At 45.6% G+C, this 20,925-nt stretch overlaps 1 protein-coding gene across 7 annotated transcripts in view; it reads right to left on the bottom strand.

The window, feature by feature from the left end:
• The window catches only part of LOC106845678 (coiled-coil domain-containing protein 93), a 109,096-nt gene that overhangs the window by 12,663 nt on the left and 75,508 nt on the right, over positions 1 to 20,925 (bottom strand). For all 7 annotated transcript variants that reach the window (XM_070507552.1, XM_070507553.1, XM_070507548.1 and 4 more), the window contains exons 12-20: positions 16,308 to 16,424; positions 14,836 to 14,898; positions 11,220 to 11,293; positions 9,999 to 10,080; positions 8,942 to 9,013; positions 7,529 to 7,582; positions 5,929 to 5,991; positions 3,522 to 3,630; positions 147 to 229 (exon numbers count right to left, since the gene is read on the bottom strand). In XM_070507552.1, the coding sequence (XP_070363653.1) occupies positions 147 to 229; positions 3,522 to 3,630; positions 5,929 to 5,991; positions 7,529 to 7,582; positions 8,942 to 9,013; positions 9,999 to 10,080; positions 11,220 to 11,293; positions 14,836 to 14,898; positions 16,308 to 16,424 (717 nt within the window). The remainder of the gene's footprint in view (positions 1 to 146; positions 230 to 3,521; positions 3,631 to 5,928; positions 5,992 to 7,528; positions 7,583 to 8,941; positions 9,014 to 9,998; positions 10,081 to 11,219; positions 11,294 to 14,835; positions 14,899 to 16,307; positions 16,425 to 20,925) is intronic.

Raw genomic sequence — 20,925 nt, 5'->3', positions numbered from 1 at the left:
CTCTGTATCCCAGCAGCGGGCACACAGCGGGCGCTCCTTCCACTTAAATGGAACGCGTCCCAGACACCAAGCTCATCTGAGCTTCCCGGGGTCAAGAGCACTGGCAGCCGCACGTCGGATTATTTTCTTTCCATAAAGGCTCTTACCTCTTTTTCCAAATAGACCTTTTTATCATCCAGGGTATTATATAAAGTGAAGAACTGCTTGGTTTCTTTGTGCACTGCCGAAACTGTAAATACAAGGAAATTGGCACATGAATAAGGAAATGTATCAACATGACCCTAAACACCCTCTCCTCCATGAGACACAGGGCAGGACTCTGTCCTATCAGGGCAGCGCTCACTCGGCTGTCTCGGTGGAAGCCCCACCGGGCACAAGCTGGGGCAGAGCTGGCACAGGCTGAGGGTACGTGGCCGTCATGACTGGCCCAGCCACGAGGGGCTGGAGGAACTTCCCTGTTGGTGTGTGGGGCAGGCGGTTTCTCAGCGTCCTTCAGGCGAGGTGTCCTGGGTGGAAGGTGGCAGTGGGGAGTAAGCTGCCATGCCGCTCTTCCTGTTGTGTGGCTTCCTCCCTTCCCATGTCCCTCAGAGCAGGAGCCCCAGCCTGCTCAATTTTGCAATCCCCGTGCTTAGCACAGGCCTATATGGCAGCCCCTCCAAAATATCTACTGGACAAAATGACATGCCTACCCAAGGGCAGAAGATGTGCCTAATAATGTGAATTCTCTTCCCACCTGTGAGCACGTGAGGAATGGGGTCTTATTACCAGGTTCCCAACATCTTTACCTATAAAATTACTTTGCGTCTCTGTCCCCCCTCCCCTTCCTCACTCTTCCCTACAGAAGAATGACTTACGAGCAAAGAGCCAAATTCTAGCACTGTTTGTGTGCCACATTTACGAGGGAACGCCGTCTCTGGGGTGATGGGCTCCTATCCAAACGCATCCCTCTGCTTTGTAGCTGGGCGGATGGGCAGCCCCCATGTGGTTCTGAGCCTACGTGACTTCCTCACTGCTCTGAGGTCCCATAATATACAGCTGCCCAGAGGGAGATAAAATCCCAAGACCTGGGTCCACTCTCAGGCTTGGAGCCCAAACTGAGCACTCCAGTTTAGCCATAGCTACAGATGCCAGTGCCTAACGGTTACCAGGCTCTGGTCAAGAATACAGTGGGGTCTGGTTTCCCAGTGGCTCTTGCTCCCTGAACGTAGGTTCCTCTGGAGCTGTGCAGCTCAAAGACAAGCAGGAGTTGGGGATATTTGCCGTACATATTTGGTAACAGAAGTTAATAATCTGATATAAATATTTTGATGCAATAGTTAAAAACATTCTCAACATCAAAATGTCTAATTTGTATGGAAATCACTTCACTAACTACTCAATATAAAGTAGTATTATTGCTAAGAGCTTTGGTCAGTGGTACTCAATCCTGGTTGTAAAACAGAATCACCTAGGGAGTTTTTAAAGTCTTATGACCAATTAAATGAGATTTTCTGGAGGTGGGACCTAGGTGATTATAATGTGTAGCCAAAGTTGGAAATCAATGCCGTAAATAAACCAGTCAACTTGTAGCTTTATGGCCCAGGAATGTGTCTGTCACCCTTAGCCTATCAAGCTCAAGGACTAGGTGGAGTTTACAGATATTTGATGATTAAAAAACAAAAAAGAAAGAAAAAGATAGATATTTTGGTGCAACTGCTTGAAAACGTCTGGTGTAAAAATGTCCCAGCAAAATGACTCTAATGTGTGAAATTTACTCCGTGAAATATATAGATGCAAGGTACTATCATTTATTATTTTAAAAGTTTTAACGTGGGCAGGGGTAGGAAAGTAAAGGGAAAGACTTAACTTAAGGCAGAAACTATTTTCTGCTGAGAAACTGCCATTTTTGATAGCTGCCCCTGCTCATTTGAACCAAATATGAGGACTGTATGAAACCTCAGGATGGCAGGGAAAGACATGCGAAGGAGGCACTATTCTGGACTCCAGAAAGGACAGTGCTCTAGCTTGAACCTGGAAGGATGCTTGAGAGGTCAAGATTTCAAGGCAAAATCTGAGAGCCTTTGGAAGAAGAGTTGGCCTTTGCCATGTAGGAACTGCAGGGCACCGGCACCGTGGACTTGGGACCAGCTCACAGGCTGGGATCCAGATGCCCTCATGAGGGACTACAGAGGGAGGCAGCCGGGGCAGCAGGCCCAGACGAGGCAGGATTCTGATCAGTGTACTTAGGATTCTGAAGATTATCCACCAAGTTATGAGGAACTATTAAATATTAAAGCTTTCAAAGCAACAGTGTAAAGTGATCCTTTGTTTGAGGACCGTCTCTCGGGCAAGAGTACACAGAAGGGGTGAGTCTCTGGCAGTGGTGAGAGGAGGCTGCAGCAGTAGTCCAGAAGAAACGGACTTGACTCTTACTCAGAAACAGAACTGGCAGAGCAGCATGAGCCAGAGAAGACTAAGAGGGGTCCCGTGTGGCCAGACAGTGATCCCAGTGACCCAGAGGAGAAATGGGGTGGGGGGGCTGAAGTCAGCTTTGTACCTGTTGAGTCTGAGGTATCCAGGGGACAGGCAAGAGTGGGGGCCCAGAGGACGGGGTGATGGTCCAGGACCTGCTCACAGAGGATACCTGAGCTGGGTCTTGAAGGAATTTGTCTGACAAAGGGGTGCTAAGCACAGGCAAGACGGGGAGTCAAGGCCTCAGATGTCAAAGTGCATGGTGTGCTCAGCAGCAGTGTGTGGATGGGTGAGGCCAGAGTGTGGGTTTACAGCAGGAAAGGGGGCCTCTAGGCAAGCCACCCAAGACCAGGGAGGACCCTGGGCATAATAAGGAAAGAGGCCTTTTTCAGTCCTGAAGATGTGTCAGCAGAGAGAAGTAACACAGTCAGATGGGTGGATGAAGGACTCAAGAGAAGGGGCTGCAGACCAGCTCACGGTCATTCAGCCGAGCCCTGATGGAAGCAAGAGCAGATATGGCAGAAGCAGTGAGAACAGAAAGGCCATGACAGCTTTGAGGGCACTCTGAGCATGACAAGACGTGGTCAATGATTCAGGCTGAGGAAGACTCAGTCCCAGATTACTGAGTAAACGTGATGCTGTTGAAGGCAAGGGCCACATCAGAAAGGAGGTCTGTGGAGGAGAATGGCAAGTGAGGCCTGATCTAGAGATGCTAGGGTCACCATATTCCATGTGAAGTTGGAAAGTGGATGGGGAGCTCAGTGAAGCCAAATGGCTGGCCAGGATGAGGGCTGGTTCAGAACATTACTCCAAGGGCTCAATGAGTGTGCACAGTCTGTCCACTGGGAGGGCTGTGAGGGCCCCACGGCGCGACTTCCCGGACTATGGGTCACCTGCCAGTGGGCTATGTGGAACGAGTGGCCTGACGACGAAATGGAGCCTTTCTGGTGGTAGCTTTTGTGGACTGAGTGACAATGCATTCTCCACCACGCTAAGGTGGGACAGGGCCCCTCGCTTCGTGTCCCTCTGAGGACCAGCCTCGAGAGCTGGTTTGCGGTCGATGCACCTACTCTGGCGGTAGAGTTCAATAAATCTCTTCTGATACTGTATTAGCTCCGCTCGGCTGGGCACTTCATCAATCTTGCGATGCAAAATTGCTATTTCTCGATTTCTTCGAGCCTAAATGCAAAAGGAAGGGGGAGACAACACCATTTGGTACAAGGCCTTACATGTTTTCTGGGGAGCCAAAGTACTGCCCCCCTTCCCCACCTGAGCAGAACCACACATCCTGGAATGCAGGCACAAAACTCTGCTGTTGGCCTGAGACCCCATCTCAGATTCTGACTGACTCTCCACTTTGCAATACATGGAGAAGGGCTGGCTGTGAACTGGAACCACAGAAGGCATCACATTAATGAATCGGGAAAGAAGATTCTGAATGGGAAGGGCTTTGTGGACAGAGCCCCCAGCTGGCCCACCAGACCCCAAAGGACTCTTGAGCAGCTGATTCCACTAACACCAGGTGGGGAATGGGCAACAAAAGGAATGCTTCCATATGGCAAGGAACTCATGCCACCCACTGCCTCCTTATCAATTCCAAATTCCTTAGCCTGTTGAAAAGCTCCTACAATTTACTCCTAAAATACCCATGCAGCATTTTCTTCCTACCATGAACTGGGGTCTATCCTTCTCATCAGCATTTCAATATATTCAAGTCCCTCACTCCTTATAAAAGCCCTTCCTTAAACCCTGACCACCTTTCAGCTACCAGCCTCTTTTCCTCTCTTTAACAGCGCAACTCCCTGAGCCATATGCCCTCAGCGCCTCTACCCCCCAACCCCGTTATCCTGAACCCACTGCCACTGCTCTTGCCAAGGTCAGCACAGACCTACCTGCTCTGGGAGACATCTAACAGGTAATTCTCAGCTTCTAGCTTTCCTGACTTTCAGCAACATTTACCATTCACTCCACTGGGGAGCCCTCTGCTCAGTTCCAGGAGACCTTGAGCTCCTGTTTTCTCCATGCCTCCAGCTGCCCGCTGGGTCTCACCCTCACTGGTGGATTCCTCCTTTTTTCTGCCTGTCCTTACACAGGGGCTAGTCCCAGAGCCTCTTCTCAACCTACATTTTCACAGCCTCAGTTATCACCTCCACAGTGCGGACACCCAAATCTCCATCCAGACTATTCTGACATCAGACCCAACACCCAAGCACTTCTTGGACATCTTCACCTGGTCAAGTACCCCAACTTTAAAAAGCCCCAAGCAGATCTCATTAACACTCCTAGTCATACTCCCACCCTGTGAGCCCTATTGTTTCTCCTCTACGCTTTTTCTCAATGAATGACACAGAAATTCCAGCACCCTCCTTGACTCCTCTTTTTCTCTCACCCAAATGATGCTAAGTTCCATCAGATACAGCTTCTCAATCTCTCCCCTGCCAGTTCATTTCCGTCCACCCCTGCTGACCCTACCCTGGCTCAGGGCCTCCGCAGGCCTGTGGTTTGACAGCAGCTTCCCTCCAGCCAGTCTGAAGCGGCCCTATGCAGTTTGTTTTGATGTATATGGACGTATCTTGGTTCTCAAATAGCCAGCAGCTCCCAGAAGATGAGCCATCTCACTTACTATTCCTGGGACCTAATGCAGCACTGACTACACCGTAAGCACACAGTCAAAGAGCTTCCAAGTTGCAGCTATACTGTCCTGATTTTATTTAATTCTGTGTCTCTTTAAAGATTAGGATGGTGTCCTTGTGTCAAGGACAAATTTGACTCATCTGAATTTACCCAAACAGCTCAGCAAAACAAGCAAAAGCCAGAGACAGGAGAAACAGGGTCTCCTTGCCCCCACAGCCCTTTGGCCATTCCCACGAGAACCGGGCCTTCCCTTCCTGGAGAACAGAAAGAAGACCCAGGACAAAGTGCAACACAAAGTCACTCCCAGCTTGTGAGCTTCCACGAGCCAGATCCAGGCAACGTGAGGGATTTTCCAATGTAATTCTGACTTCCTGTAAATTTAGCTTTAGAGCCAACTTTAAGACCTACGTCCTCTATATTTGCTGGGCTTCTCACAATCCCCTAAGCTTTCCAACTAAGACAGCTAAAATGGGCACTTAATCTTAGAGGAAAAGTACTAGGTAAGAACATTAGAACTTGAATTCTGCCTCTGGCACTTACCATTGCTTGACTGTGGACAAGTATTTAAAGGATTTGAATTAATTTCTTCATATAGAAAATGAGGCTAATACCTACTGGGGTGAGCATCAAATCAAACGAGATGCTCGTGAAAGTAACATTTCAGTGTGAGGTGTCATCACCCCCTTAAACCGCTGCGCGGCACTCCAGAGAGAAGACCGGCCAACAGCGGCCTCAGTGCAGCCTCTCCAGCTCTTAGAAACGGAGACTTCCCAGTTCTGCTACAGGACATTCATACCTTGTCAGATGTATCGATGTACTTTTTCAGCTCTTGTTTTTACTCACCTGTAGTAAACGGATCTTGTAAAGTTTCTCTTTCTCCATATTATACCGTCTGTCTAGGTCTTCCTAAAAATTGGAAAAGGACACAATTACCTGGGAATAGGAAACTTTCATTCTTTGATGAAGTCTTTTGAAGCTGAATGTTTTTTGTCATATCCCCCCCGTCCTGAGGCCTCAAATATCTTTTCTCAACTGGCTGAGTCTAGGGTATGGGTTCTGTCATGGGAGACCCTCAACACCCTTTCATAACTCTTCCTTCTTCTGGGATCCAGGCTGAACCCAGCATTCTTGAGTGAAGTATCCCCAAACCCCCTCCCCCCTCTCCTCCCCTAATAACTGAGGAGCCAATTATTAAAGGATGTGTTGCCTTATGCCTCTGTGTTTGGAGACGATGCTGGTTTGCTTTTCACGTTTCTATTTAGAGCTGCACTGTCCAATAGGATAGCCACTAGCCACACGTGGCTATTTAAATTTACATTAACTAAAATTTAAAAAAATCAGTTTCTCAGTTGCACCAGCCATATTTCAAGTGCTCAGTAGCCACATGTAGGGAGTGGTCACTGTATTGGACGGTCCAGATACAGAACATTTCCACCACTGCACAAAATTCTTTTGGACAGCACTGAATTAAAAGAGAGAAACTAGCACCTTACTGAATCCCGTGAGGCAAGAGATATGGCTGGATGGCTTGTTGTGTTAGAGCAACCTACAATAAGGGTCAGAGCTGACCCTCTCCCAACACACACACACACACACACACACACACACACACACACACACACACAAAACACAGTCTCCTCCACAGGGCTCAGTGCAGGCAAACCCCAACAGACTTCACTGTAGGAGTCCTGGAGCTCACTCTCTAGGAGCGTGTGAGGGCACGAAGGGAAGAGGAACCCTAAAGGAGGCAAACATCTAAAGGCTTTCCTGTTTCTCTTTTCCTCTCCATCTTCCTTTTCTACTTTTTTCTCCTGGAGGTTGTTGGAGTGCTGGAGTGCTGGGAGCACTGGTTGAACCCAGAACAGGGGTCAGCAAACTGTGGCCCATGAGCTAAACCCCATAGTCCTTGGGCCAAATTTGCCTCTCTGCCTATTTCTGTAAATACAGTTTCACTGGAACACAGCCAGGTCCTTCTATGTATGTACTGACTGTGACGACCACAGCCGAGTTGGCCCATAAGCTGAAAACACTTACTCTCGGGCCCTTTCCAGTGTGCTGCCCCTGGAACGTGATACCATAGAGACAGGAGTCTCTACCTCTGCACCACCCCCGCCTCTCAGAGCCTACAAGTTGTGACCAGCACGTGTGGCCAGTGCGGGGCTCACCCCTTCTCAGTGAGATGCCAGATGAAGACAGATGCGCACACAGGTGCTGGGAAAAAACCCAGTGGAATGGTGACTTTTGGGGCCATCCCTGGGGAGACCCTGCCCCCATCTGAGGGGCCAGGGGTGTAAAATGGAGCAATGCAGTAAGAGCCTGCAGCTGAGGAGGGAGTTGTAGAGATATTAAAGTAGGCATAAGAAAACCATCACAGGAGAGTGCAAAGCTGGCCACCACTCCCCACAGAGGACAGTGGCAGTCCTGAGAACGGGCAGGTACTTACATTATGAGTCATCACAGGGGTCAGGGCACCGTGCGGCTCTCCCCTGGAGAGGGTCTGAAATGATGAAAAGTCACAAACACTTTTTCTGAGAAAGGGGACTGGGATAGAAGCTGACGTCTAGATGTAGGAAGGGCTGGGAGTGGGGAAGAGTCCACTGACCGTGTCTGGACAAGGAACAGCCTGTATACGAGCCCCAGATTTTAAATTGTTCTTAAATGTCTGTTAGTTACACACTAATGGGCTACAGTGTAACCCTCTCTGAATGTGAGTAACGATTCCTCTAACAAGACGGAACTGCTGAGAAGAGAAATGTGATCCTGGAAGTGTGTGATCTGTGCACACTCAGAGGCTGACTGAGCCGGGAATTTGAGCCTCAAAGCTTCAAAGTCTTAGAAATAACTGGAAAGGCAGGCTGTGTGATGATGGTCACAGGACCCCACTGCACGGCAAGATTCTGCTCCTCCCCCGTGCCAGTCCTCAAGGTGTGAGGAACTGTGTGGCCTGTCACGCCATGAGGAGGCACCTCCAAGGCCTCTCTCTCCACTGAGCATGGCAGTGTCCGGCACAGCCAAGGGGCAAGTCCCCAAGCTGAGGGCACGTGGACTCACGCTGGCTGGCTTGGACAAGTCTTTCCCCTCCCTGAGCCTCAAGTTCCCCGTTTCTACAAGGGAGAGGGTGTCGTTGATGCGTTCTGAGGCCCTGTCCTGCTGGCACATCCTAAGCACAAGGGTCCTCAGGAAAAAAGCTTTGAATGAAGCGTGAGAAGGGAAAACAGAAAGAGCAGTCCCTAGAATCTTATTTGGTGAGAGAAACAAACTTTTTGGCTACCCTGATGTTTTAAGTTCATGCTTCATGGAAATCCACACTAGCTCCTTGGAGGATCAAGTCCTTTGTTCATAGAGCCCGCAGGTCCCATGTGCTCCTTAGGCCCAGACGCCCCTGCACTGCGGGGGCTTTAAGTAACCCAGCCCTGCTCTCCTGCTTCGTGTTACTGCCGCCTGTTAGGGGTGGGCAAGTCCCTAGGCAGGAGTGGAGGGGAAACCAGTAAACTGTCACAAAATTTAGAGAAGGACACGTGGAGTGGGACACAGAGCTCAGAAGCTTCCTAGAAACAGCCCTTGCCTAAACGGAGGGAGAAGCCAGACATGTAACTGGGTATTTCCCCTCTGGGGCTGCTGCCGTCTACACCAGCTGCTGTCTTTCACCAACCACAAGGAAGAGAAAGGAGAAGGAGGAAATCTAAGAAAATCCTGTGATGAGAACAGCTGAGGAATGTGTGTCCAGAGGAGCAGGCTAAGGAAACTGGCCAGTCCTTCCGAGCGTCAGCCTCTCTGCTGGCGAGTCCTGTAGGAATCTCTTCACCGTAAAGCCCTAACAGCGCCTCGCAGTCTGGAGGACCTGCAGAGGCTTTACCTTTTCATCTCCGCCTGGCGCTCTCTCAGCCTTCAGGGTCTCAATTTCCTGCTGCAGCCGTGTCATCTCCTCCTTTAAAAGTGAATGAACATTCACAGAACTTGGATGAGCTAATAATCAGATGCAATTATTGAAATACTTGACCCAGAGTCTTCTCAGAGTTCAGTATCTGCTAGATACTGAAGAGAAAAGGCCAAAATATGACACGCAGCAAGTCATTATGATTTTATGAATCACAGCACAAACCAAGACCCCAGCTAAATTTCCTATTTTGTGTTTCTATGCTAGGACAGAATTCAGCCTGGGAAAATTTTTTTTCAGGAGAATATAGGGAGCTGTAGCTCAGTCTGAAGGAGCCTTTCTCTCTAAAGGGCAGGTGAGGCCCACAGTAATCACCGGGACACGAAAGGAATGAGTGGCTTAGAGTCTAGCTCCAATTGGCCTCGTTTGCTTCCTCTTCTCCACAGGCCCCCGGGACCCTCCGCCCTGGAGCTCACCAAGGCCCTCTTCCACCTGCCATCCTCACCTACCTTAAGATCCAGCTTCCAAATGGCTCCTGTGCCACAGTGGCCTCTCCTCCCCTGGAGCTCACACACAACTCTCCGGGCCTCACTTCCTGCCTCCCACTGCCACCACCTGTGCGTGCAGCATCCCCACTACTAGACCATGAGTTCCCAGAGAGCAGGAACTAAGGCTTATACACATGACATACAAACATCCCAGGTTTTCATCAGGACATCTCTGCTTTTGTAAGATGTTATTCCTTTCACACTTTATAAGACTCTTCTTTTAAATACATTCGTAAATTGGAAAACATTGTTTGTTAGACTGTACTCTCAGTTTTGGGTTTTGGCACCCACAGTCACTAATCTAACTCACTTCTGGCATCCTCGGAGGTACCTACCATAGTACTCTACTTGTCTGACACATAGCTGCTTGATTAACCTACTTTTTCAACTGCACCTGGACAGGAGGCCACAACAGGACAAGGGGAGGTAAAGAAAGAGATTTTACAAGACTCTTGGTTTAATGTCTGTTGACACCAAGCAACACTTACTCGACAATGTGCTTTAAATTCCTGTTCCTGACTTTTCAGGTTTTCATTCATGGCTACAAGTGCTCTCAAGTTCTGCAGGATACTGAAGAGAAAAGGCCAAAAAATGACACGCAGCAAGTCATTACGATTTTATGAATCACAGCACAAACCAAGACCCCAGCTAAAAAGAGACTCCTTTTTAATTTCCTTTGTCTCTCCCAAGAGTGTCTAATGGGTTCTCCACAAATGATGACTACCATTTAACTGACATTATTATTTGTTTATATGCTGGAGTCCATCAGGCCATATCCAGATGAACATTACAGAATCCAGAATTGAAATGTCAACTGCAGAAACATCAAGTTTCAAGAGCACTGGATACATCTAAAGATACCAGAACACAGACAGTATCACAGACCATTTTTAATTTCCATTCTGAAAAGGAAACAAGTTGCCTAACATCATCAAAAGCACTAATTTGAAAATAAAAATGTCAAGTCTCTAATAATACTTTGCTCCATATCATGAAAGAAGGGTTTCTAATTACAGAGCCAAGTAATCTGTTGGTAATACTTTGCTAAAAATGTCCATCAAACCCAGAACTGCTCAATCTGTGCCTGAAGCTTTTTACGATTTCACAGTTTCATTCAAATGAGTGACACTTTGGAGATTTACCACCCAGTGTGGTGCTAAAAAAAGATGCCAAAGAGAAATGCTTCTTATATTTAAAGTGACTAAAAACAATTAATTTAAAATTTAAAAAAACCCAGCAGCTGTTTCTTGGCCAAAAAAAGACTGTACCTTTACTCCTAAGGAAAAGGGCTGAGATGTGTGCTGTTAAAAAACGGGTAACAATGGTTGACTCCAAGGGAGGAGAGCTGGGTGGCCAGGGGACAGGGTGGGAGGGAGACTTTTCACCGAGTGCCTTTTTGTACCAGGAATGTATTGCTGAGTTTTTAAAAACAGAAAAAGAACAAATTACAAAAAGATGCTGCTTCTGATCCCAAGGGGAAGTGGGAGAAAGAGGTGGTTAACTCAGTGCAGCCCAAGCGCCTCTCAGCACAGGTTCGAGCACTGGGGAGTCTGCACATTCCAGGCCAGCAGGGAAATGCACTGACCTGGATGGGGCCAGGAGCGCTGGACCCCGGCTCCTCAGTCCTGTGCTCAAACAGATTAAGCCACCAGGTGCCGGCCAAGTTACTTTCTTCAAAGAGAAAACAGACACATGCTGAAAGCTCTTACCTGGGATCAGCTTTGGATTCTATCTTCTCCAGGGCGGCTTGTTCTTTGTCCAGTTTCTCGCTATGGCTCTTCAACTGCAAGAGAGAATGGAGGCACTGGTGCTACAGACATGGTGGATTAGAGGAGTGAGCCTTCTGTTCTCCCTCCCCCTGGCTCACACTAGGACTCCACTGCTGACCGGTGGCCAAGCACACCGGATTTGGCTGCACACTGAGAAAAGAGGTGGACGAGAGAAAGAGGACGGGGGTGGAAGCACAACATGGTAAGGTCTGGTGGTAAAAGAAACCTTGGCAATAGCTTTAAATCACAGCGGCAAATGAGGGAAAAGTCAAAAGTAATGCTGACTGCAGGTGCCTTTCAGTAGGAAGGGGTGAGCAGAAAGAGTGGCTATGAAAGACAGACCTGGGTGTAAATTCCAGAATACCACTACCACGGCTAGTAACAGGGCAGGGTTAAATCTCCTATCTTCTTGAATAACTTCATTTTCTTTTTCTGAGACAGAGAGTGAGGATTTTAAAAAATAAATTTTAAAGAAACTTAGATTTTAATTTATAAGGCGTGCACTTATACCATACAAAAGAATACTAAGCTGCTATTAATGAAAAGGAAGAAAAAAGCAGCTCTTTTATGATGATCTCTAATACTTACTGTTAGTTGAAGTAAACAACCTACACAAACCATGATTCCAATGTGTCTCCAATGTGTAGAAAGGAATGTATACATTGAACATATAAATGTATAAAAGAACATACACGTTAGTTGCAAATGCATAAAACATTTCTGAAAAGAGTCATAAGAAACTGGTTACTCTCTGGAGAGGATAACTGCACGGCTGGGTTACAGGGGTACACCCTTTGTACTTTTTAAATTTTCAACACATGTGAATGTGTTACATATGCAAAAAAACAAGTTAAAAGTTCCAAGGGCTCTAGTTGAAAACGGAAGACTGAGCACAAGTTGCAGCAAGCCCTTCTGGTCTCAAGTCCTAAAAAATCCAGATGATTGTGTTGGAACACAGGACTGGATACCTCAGGGACAAGAAAGACAGCCAGTAGGGAGGACCAGACAGTGGAGGACTGCTGTGTGGGATTCAGAGATGAAGGAAGAACCAGTCAGCAGGGCTGGGATCTGCATTAGGAGCAGCCACCTGGGCTAAGCAGTGAAGCCTGGCTCCCGTAACCCAAGACTGCTGCTCAAGTCTCAGAGGCAGGGCAGGCTCCCAGAAAGTCGGCAATACCCGGGAGAAATGGGGAGTTCCCAACCCTGAATACCACCAGCTGATCCCACAAAACAGTAGGACCCACCCTTCCAGAATAATCACATGAAGCAAGCTGCATAAAATGGAATCTACACAGTTGGTAACACGAAACTTCAGAAGCAAAGATAAGCCTACCACCAAGAATTTTCAAACATCTAAAGAAAGATAAAACCATTAAAAAGATGTATCAACTCAACAATGAATTCTGATCTGAAAGAATAAAGATGAAGAAAAATTTTAGCACAATAAATGCCCTAGAGAGACAGGAGAGGATACTGCATATATTAAAAAGAATCAGCCTCACACATAGGAAACTAAAATTGTGACTGCTGAATTAAAAGTGGACAGGCTAGAACCTGGTGGCCCTGCCAGTGCAGGGGTGTGCAGCCTTCCCATAGGCATCAGGTGCTGTTATCTGTCCTTGATCTGCCATGCCCTGCTTTGCTTTCCCTAAATTTACTGGAAAGACAGGTCTTCCCTGTTCACTAGGTCATCCGGGAAGGGCAGGCTTTGCTGCAAAGTCCAAACCTGGGCCCACAGGCGGGAAAGGGTTCAGGGTGCTCATTTTGCCCAATCCTTGCCTTGAACAGATAAGGGGACTGAGGTTCCAAGATGAAGTTCATTTCTTATTCCAGGGTCTGGTCTTTAGTATTCTGACCAAATCAGGCTTCTTCATGAGTTGTTCAGCCCAAGGTTTTGTATAGCTTCCCATTTTTCGAGATGGGAATTAGCTTGACTGCCCTCATATAGTAAGCTCTCTGGGAGGTCTTTGGTGCCAGACTGCCAGCATTCAAATCCTGGCATCCCTCTGCATGGCCTCTCTGCCTTAGTTTCCCCATCTGCAGACAGAGATGGTAACAGTGCGTCACTAGGGTTGTTATGAAGATTTAGTGGATGAATATAAGAGTGTGCCCAGAGCACACCCAGCACACAGTAACGCTGGCTGCTCGTACCATTTGAGGACAAGAAGACTATGCCACGTTATTAACTTAAATCACACCCTCTACCTTTCCAGCACATGAAAGGGGCTCAAGAAATACTTGATTTAGTACTTAGTGCAAAAAGTGACTTTATAGCCACTTAGGATTTACATCCGAAGGCATATAAGCATCCTAGGAGATTGATATCAAGATGCTTGCCTTTAATCTCTTCCAGGTTGTTATACACAGACTGATCCACGACTTGGCAACTTCATGCCAGGGATTCTGCAGCATTAGAAGTGGGATAGCTGCAAGGATCCCACCCCGAGAGTTTGCCATCTAATCCACGAGGAATGTAGTCACAGAGGAGTAGAAAGAAAGCTCATCTGTCCAAAGCAACACAAGCATCTTTAGAAAGAATGAAAAAACTTCTTGTCATTCTTGTGCCTGCCCTTTTCAAAGATTCTGGCAATAATTGAAGAGACTAGACCAGTCAGAACTAAAAAGCTTTGTCAGATTTATAGCAAGGCAGTGGCTAAGTGCTGTTATAGTGTCATAGAAATGAGAATTTTAAATGGGCAAATTTCACGTGAAACTTAAAAGACAATAGGGACTGCCTTGGTTTCAGAGATGTCTTCCACGTGGTCCAGAAAGTACTCAGTGGGGCCTTCACAGTGAAGCCCTTGCAGAGTACAGCTATAGCCCGAGCACTAAAATCACAAAGAGGACAGCTTTTCAGATGCAGGTGATGACAGCTTTCTGTGGAAACACAAAGGACAGGACTATCTAAACTCCCTTCATGACAGAGCTGGCATCATAAGCGACTGTCTTCCTCACCTGGCTTCCTAGGCAATCAGAAGCGGGAGGTAAGCAACACTCTGACGCTGATGTGAGATGGCACACTCACAACCAGGATTAGAAGACGGATCACACAGTTCAAAATACGCCCATACCCTCCTCCTCTCCTCAGACCCCGCCCCCATTCTGGCCAGGATGTAACTGGCAATTGTGAACAACAAATTATAGCCCTCTGTAGTTCCCTCATTTTACAAAAAGAAACCTTCTCACTCTCAAGGAATTCGGTGTTTTGAAGCTATTCTACAACCTGTGGCTTGTAGAGCAGGGCCATTGACTGTGAGTGACCCAGCCTGTTCTTCTGTGCGGCCCGCCCCCTGCCTATCAGGCCCGCCCTTGCCGGGAGCCTTTCCTGACTTGCAGCCCACAGGCATCTCTCCCACCAAGATCCATGGTGGCATGGATACACTGATGGCACGGCTCATGCACTGCCATGTGACTGTCCATGTTCCCAGATGGACCTGAGCCCTGAGAAGGGGATCACGACTCCTCGACACAGACTGATGACACACGGCGTCCCATTAGCACTGCAGGTCAGAAACCATTCTCAACAAGGCCCACGGAGGAAGGAGAATCGGCTCACCCCTGTCAGCGTTTTCTTCATTTCATCGTGTCTGCTCTGTAGGTTGGTATGATTTGCCTGCAGCTGCAAGAGAAAGATAAAAGATACCTGCTCTCATTTGATCCTTACAACAATACAGATATGGGTGTTATCCCCATTTCAAGATGAGACAAAAGGAGCTCAGAAAGATGAGCAAATAAACTGAGCAAATGTGGGAACTTTAGAAGGGTTGCCAACAAGTGAAGGAAAAGATCTCACATAATTAGCACCGACTACACGTCAGGTGATATCCGAGGTCTTCTGCATAAATCCTATCACGTAATCCTTACATTCAATGGAAGAAAATATTATTCTTATTTTACAGATGAGGAAATAAAGACTCAGGGCAGGTTAAGTTACTTGGCTAGAGTTTCACAGCTGATAGCTGATAAAGCCAGGATTCAAATTCGGGCCTGACTTTTCTGTATGGCCACAATCAGTTCAGTGAACTAATTTGCCCATTCAGAATACAGACTGCATGCCAGCACTTGGTATTCTAGCACTGAATATGACTGGTTGGCAAACAATGGCAGACAGAAGAAAGGACTCCAAGCTTCAACACAAAGAGAAGGAAAATGAATTACTCTTACTGTTCAGAGTTACATGACTGTAAACTTACGTCTAAAAGTGTCACTTCCCTTTTCCTTACTAAAAAGGTATATCTTTGTGCTATCTATGAAATTTGACTTTGAATTCAGAAATCTAAAAACATTCCATTAAAAGCTCAAAGGGTTTGTACGTTTCTACTTTTGAAAAGGGGACGTGGCAGAAAACCACCATCAGACTCTTTGGTTGTAACCTACATACAAATTAACAATGAGAAATTTTATCCTCTGTCTCCATGATTATTTCGAAATAACTTGCCCCATCCTTGAACCTCCAGGAAACCTATCGAGAATTATGTCACCTTCAGAAACCATTGCTCCCAGGTCATGCTTCTAACTACCGGTCTTCCTGAATGATGAATGGTGACATTTCCATCAAGGCCTACCAAGAAGCCACCTCGAGCAGAGAGCAGAAGTGACACAGGAGGGAAGCAGGTGGGCCCTGGTTTCTCCCTTCTGAAAGGGAGCTCTCTGCGCAATGAGAACTTTTACCCTGTTTATGCAATTGGTAGATAAGAGGATTTCTGCCCTGCGATCTTCTTCTAGAACAGAGTTTGGAAAACTTTTCCTGTAAAGGGCCAGGTAGTAAATAAACACTTTAGGCTTTGTGCGCCACAGGGTCTCTGCTGCATCTACTCGACTTGGCCACCGGAGCTTGAAAGCAGCCACGGGAAAAATGTAAACAAACTGGTGTACATATATTCCAACAACACTTTCTTTACAAACCCCTCTTCCAGAACCTCCTTTAACCATTCTCCCACGAAGATCTTAACTCTTTCCTCAATTTCTCCCTTCTTGAATAATGGTTTGATTTTACCTGAATGAAAATTATAAAAAGAAAACACGAACCTCTTCCAGATGTTTGGTCTTCTGCAGAATCTGCTTGTTTAAGGAAATGACTTTCCGACGATGTAGCTGCGAGGTTCCTAATTTTTCCGGACTTTCTTCAGCTGATAGCTCAGACTGCTGTGGGAAACAGGGAGGGCAAACCCAAAGGATTTAATTAGTCCACCTGAGTTCATGTAAGACCCATCCATTCCTGCTCAGCCTGGGCAGCCAGTCACAACCAGGCCAGTGCAGCCACGGGGTCCTGTGCAAAGCCCAGTCCAGAGAAAGAGATTCTGACAAAATGATCAAAATCCCTATCAACAGAATCTGCATTCCTGGCAGAGGGAACAGCATGTGAAGAAGCAGAGGGATATATAACTGTGGTTATGTTGATATCACACAGGCAACAGGGCACCATCAAAGGGTTTTAAATAAAGGAATAACATGGTCATGTTAATATCTTCGTAAGACCATTCTGGAGTTATCAAGAATGATGAGTTGCTCACTTTCATCCAAGTATTATAAGTATATGGTTAAAAAGTTTAAAACACTCAGAAGTGCATACAATGAAAAACAACAGCCTCCCCATTTATTCTCCCTATCCATGGGCCCACTCTCTTTTAACCATTTCTTATTTCTATTCTTCTGGCGTTCACAGAGGATGGATCTGAGACAGATGAAAGCTGCTGAGGGAGACCAGCAGGAAATTCCTGAGATTGTGGAAGAGAGGAGAGGATGGAGAAGAAGGGTTGGACAGGACGTGGAGACTGTCAGGACTGAAAGTGAGTAAGGGAGAGGTTTACGGGTGGGTGACGAGGTGATATAACAACATCACTGAGAAACCACGCAGTATAGAAATGCCTGCAAACACTTGTCTCAAGACCCTAGTGAGAAGCCCCAGGAAAAGGAAACAAGGAAGTCGACCCTGTTGCAACAGGTATTCTCAAAATACTTCTGGGATGATCAAAGACAGCTTTAATAAACAAATACTCATTTCAACCACATTTCCCTTTTACTGGAAATATCCTAATTCCAATCATTAACCCTAAACCCAAGTGAAAAAAAACTATCTGGGGATTTGATTTTCCCTGCACGTCTTAACAGCGATCACAGGCTTGAAAATCTAGTATATTTACCCACAGGGAAAAGCGATAGAAAAGTGAGGAGGAGGAGAAATTGGATGATATAAGCACCGTTTATTTTGGTTAACGATTTCTCTGAATAATTCAGCAGCATTATTAACGGATGATGAGTTTTCTGCTGCTTAACAACTCCGGAGGTGGGCAACAACCAGCAGAAAACGGCTGCAGAAAGGAGTAAGGAACATCATCTTCTATCTTGAGGGTTGACAGGCCATAAAAACTAAGCATTTGGTATTACAGCATATCTAGCCTTGAAACCCGGGATTTTGGAAAACGTCAATGAACATGCTCCAGTTTATCTGGATTTCTGGGAATTGGAGTTAACTTTCAAACATGCAATTAATTTTGGTCACATCAAGATATTCACAACTTATAGTCTAGGTAGGGAGAATTGCTTCTGAAAATATTTGAGAGTATAAAGAAAGAGGAAAGAGGAACCAGCACCCCCTCCCAATTTCCAAATCACTTGTCAGAAACAGAATTATAATTAACTAATTATATCTCCTCTACTTTGACTGCATCACCCTGAACTATGTGATTAATTTGGCCACTTTTATCTGCATATATTCAATAGCTTTTTTCTTACAGTTAATTTCAGATTTGGGTTTTCACATCCAGCTTGGATTTCTTGATGCTGATTTCCAAAATGCCACGGGATTATCCTCAGAGCATGCTACTTCACTAGCAGAATTACATAAGCCTTCTATGCCATGATTTTTTGATATCTGAAAAAGAATTAATTCCCTGTTCAATGGAACTACCCTGCAGGGTGTGTCTCTATGTCTGATGTCAGGATTATCTTGGGTACCCCGACCTCCTCCAGCTGCCTGTCTGGCTTTGGACCAGACCAAGTTGTGGGCAGGCAGGCTCCAGGGCATCGGTGTCTCGCTCACCCACAGCCATCCATCAGTCTGCAGGGGTGAGCACACTCATTCAGTGCTGTTCTGCACCTCTGGCATGAGGTGGATCATGTCTCCAACTCTCGGCAGGTTTTCCTGCTGATTAACTGCTTCTATAGCCAAGGTCCCAAGAGAATGAAAACTGCACTTCCTACCCAGCTTCCAGACCCCTCTTGTCACTGGACCTGGCACACACACAGTTTTGTTTTAAAACTATGAATTCTGACTTCACTTCCAAGAACCCTTCTTGTAGGAACACCAGTAGCTATCTTGAAATCTGGAAAGAAAATTTCCAGGTTGGCTGGCTATCTCTTTCTTTCTCTCTCTCTCTTTCTCCAACTTTCTCTCTAGCTAGATTTAAATTTTTAGCTACATAGTCCCTCAAGGCTCTTTCAGGGAGTCCTCAAGGACAAAAGCTTTTTCATGATAATACTAAGATGTCATTTTTTTTTTCACTTGCGTTCTCTCATGATTATACAGTGAAATTTTCCAGAAATTACATGACATGTGATATCATTGCTTTGATGTTAATATGTAATGCATTTATTACTGTTATCTGTAAATGAATTACTATGTAAGCTGTTGGGACCTCAGTAATTTCCAAGAGTTCTTAAAGGGTCCTGAAACTAAAAATTTTGAGAACTCTACTTTAATCTCAGGGGTCTGGCTCACTTGGGGATCATGTATTGGTCCCAATCATTGATTGGGAGAGCCTCAGAAGTACTGAGCTCCAGTCAATGGAGTCGGCCCACTCATCATTTATATAACACTGAGATGGGAAAGTTCTTTCTGATTCTACTCTTTTACTAGACAGGTGACTCAAAGAGCCATAGAAACAGAGAGAAAATACTTGCAGTGCACATAAAGAATCTTGAAGTCGCCATACAAACTTACTGTTATATCTCTGTTATGACAGTATATTTTCTAAGCACACATGGGCTTTCAAAATCCTTTCTCTTATTGCTAGGGAGCAATTCTCATTGCTCTGCAGAGTCCCTTAAATTTGCATCTGCAATGTATTAATGTACACTAATATTAGGATATTAAGTGCCGTTTCCGTATTTGACATTTCTCCAGCCCAATTAAAATGAGTGATATGCACAAGAACAGGCCCAAAGTACATATAAATTTGTGAGTTCCTCCATTTGCCTTTGAGTTTAAGAGATGGTGCTATGCAAACTGCTTTGTTTAATGGGAAGTTATTTTTATACAGATAACATCGTTCATTCCAGCACGGAACTGAAGAGATCTGTAACCTAGTTGACAGAAAGCTAACTGCTCCATTTTTCAAACATCCCTTTTATTAAGCAACCTAAAGTTTTCATTTCTTTCACGTCACCCTTAAAGCTAAAAGAACTAGACTGATGAAGGCAGAAACAGGTTTTTAAAGCACTTTGGCTCAAGTGACATTCTGTTCACTGACAGTCACAGTGGGAAGAAAACTGAAGATGACCAAGTTGGATTCTGAAGGAGGAGACAAAGTTGGACAGATGGACAGTAGGAGAGGGGGCTTTGGAGCAGTAAATCCTTGACAGAAAAAATTTAAATCCTTGGGGCATCTTAACCGATTTCTACTTGAAGAGTGCAGCGTCTCTCCAGGAATGCCAAGCATCTACAAATATTCCACTTTTGTTTACACTGGAGCAAGGGCTAAAGTGCCAATCTAATTTTGTTCAACAATTTCAGATTAAGAACGTGCTTTCAAACCCACAGTGTGGATTAAGATGACGTATAGTGCAGATTCAATATTTTCTAATAGTTGACAGACACTCACAACTTTTATTCCTCGGGGAACCAAATTTAAATGTCATTCAAGAATATTAATCTGGTTCAAAACAGTAAATTCCTAAGACAAACAGAAAGTGATTACTTTAGCTAAAACTGTACACTTTCGTAATGAAAGAGCCCCAAAGGTTATCTACATCCCAACCTTCTTCCTAATACAGGAATCTCTCCTATATCAGCCCCCTCCCCCACCAAAATATGGTCACTAGGCTGTCAATAATAGATTCCTATCTCATGATGGTGCCAGAAGTTCTCTCTACTGAACAGATGTCGGTTTCTGGCACCGTGATGAACACTCACACTGAAAACAAGTAAACAGGAAATATAAAATATTTTTTTATAATCTTTTAAAAGATCTGTGAGCTAGCAAGAATGTAAGAAATCCTGGAAGGCCAAAAAGTCAGCAAAAGTGGAAATCCAGGAAGGTATGTGTATCCACTGAAGTTGGCTTTTTTCTTGAGTATTTGCCCAAGCTAGGTGATTTCAAGCTTTGAGTTTTAGAATTCAACAACTGCTTTGCATAAACCTTGACACAGGTGTAGGAGGAAACAGATCTGCAATGAGATTTTGTAACAACAGATTGGCCTTCATGTAGTTAACAACCTAAATTCACACACTACGTAGACGGTCCCTGAACCCGCCAAGTCAAGACTCTGTGCACAATGGACTTGGTCGTCTGCAGTTTTCTTCCCACTGTGACTGTCAGTGAACATAATGTCACTTGAGCCAAAGTGCTTTAAAAACCTGTTTCTGCCTTCATCAGTCTAGTTCTTTTAGCTTTAAGGGTGACATGTGAAAGAAATGAAAACTTTA

This window comes from Equus asinus, chromosome 4, assembly GCF_041296235.1.
Source record: "Equus asinus isolate D_3611 breed Donkey chromosome 4, EquAss-T2T_v2, whole genome shotgun sequence".
Taxonomy (NCBI): domain Eukaryota; kingdom Metazoa; phylum Chordata; class Mammalia; order Perissodactyla; family Equidae; genus Equus; species Equus asinus.
Note: the sequence above shows the minus strand (reverse complement) of the source record. Positions and strands in the feature narration are given on the sequence as shown.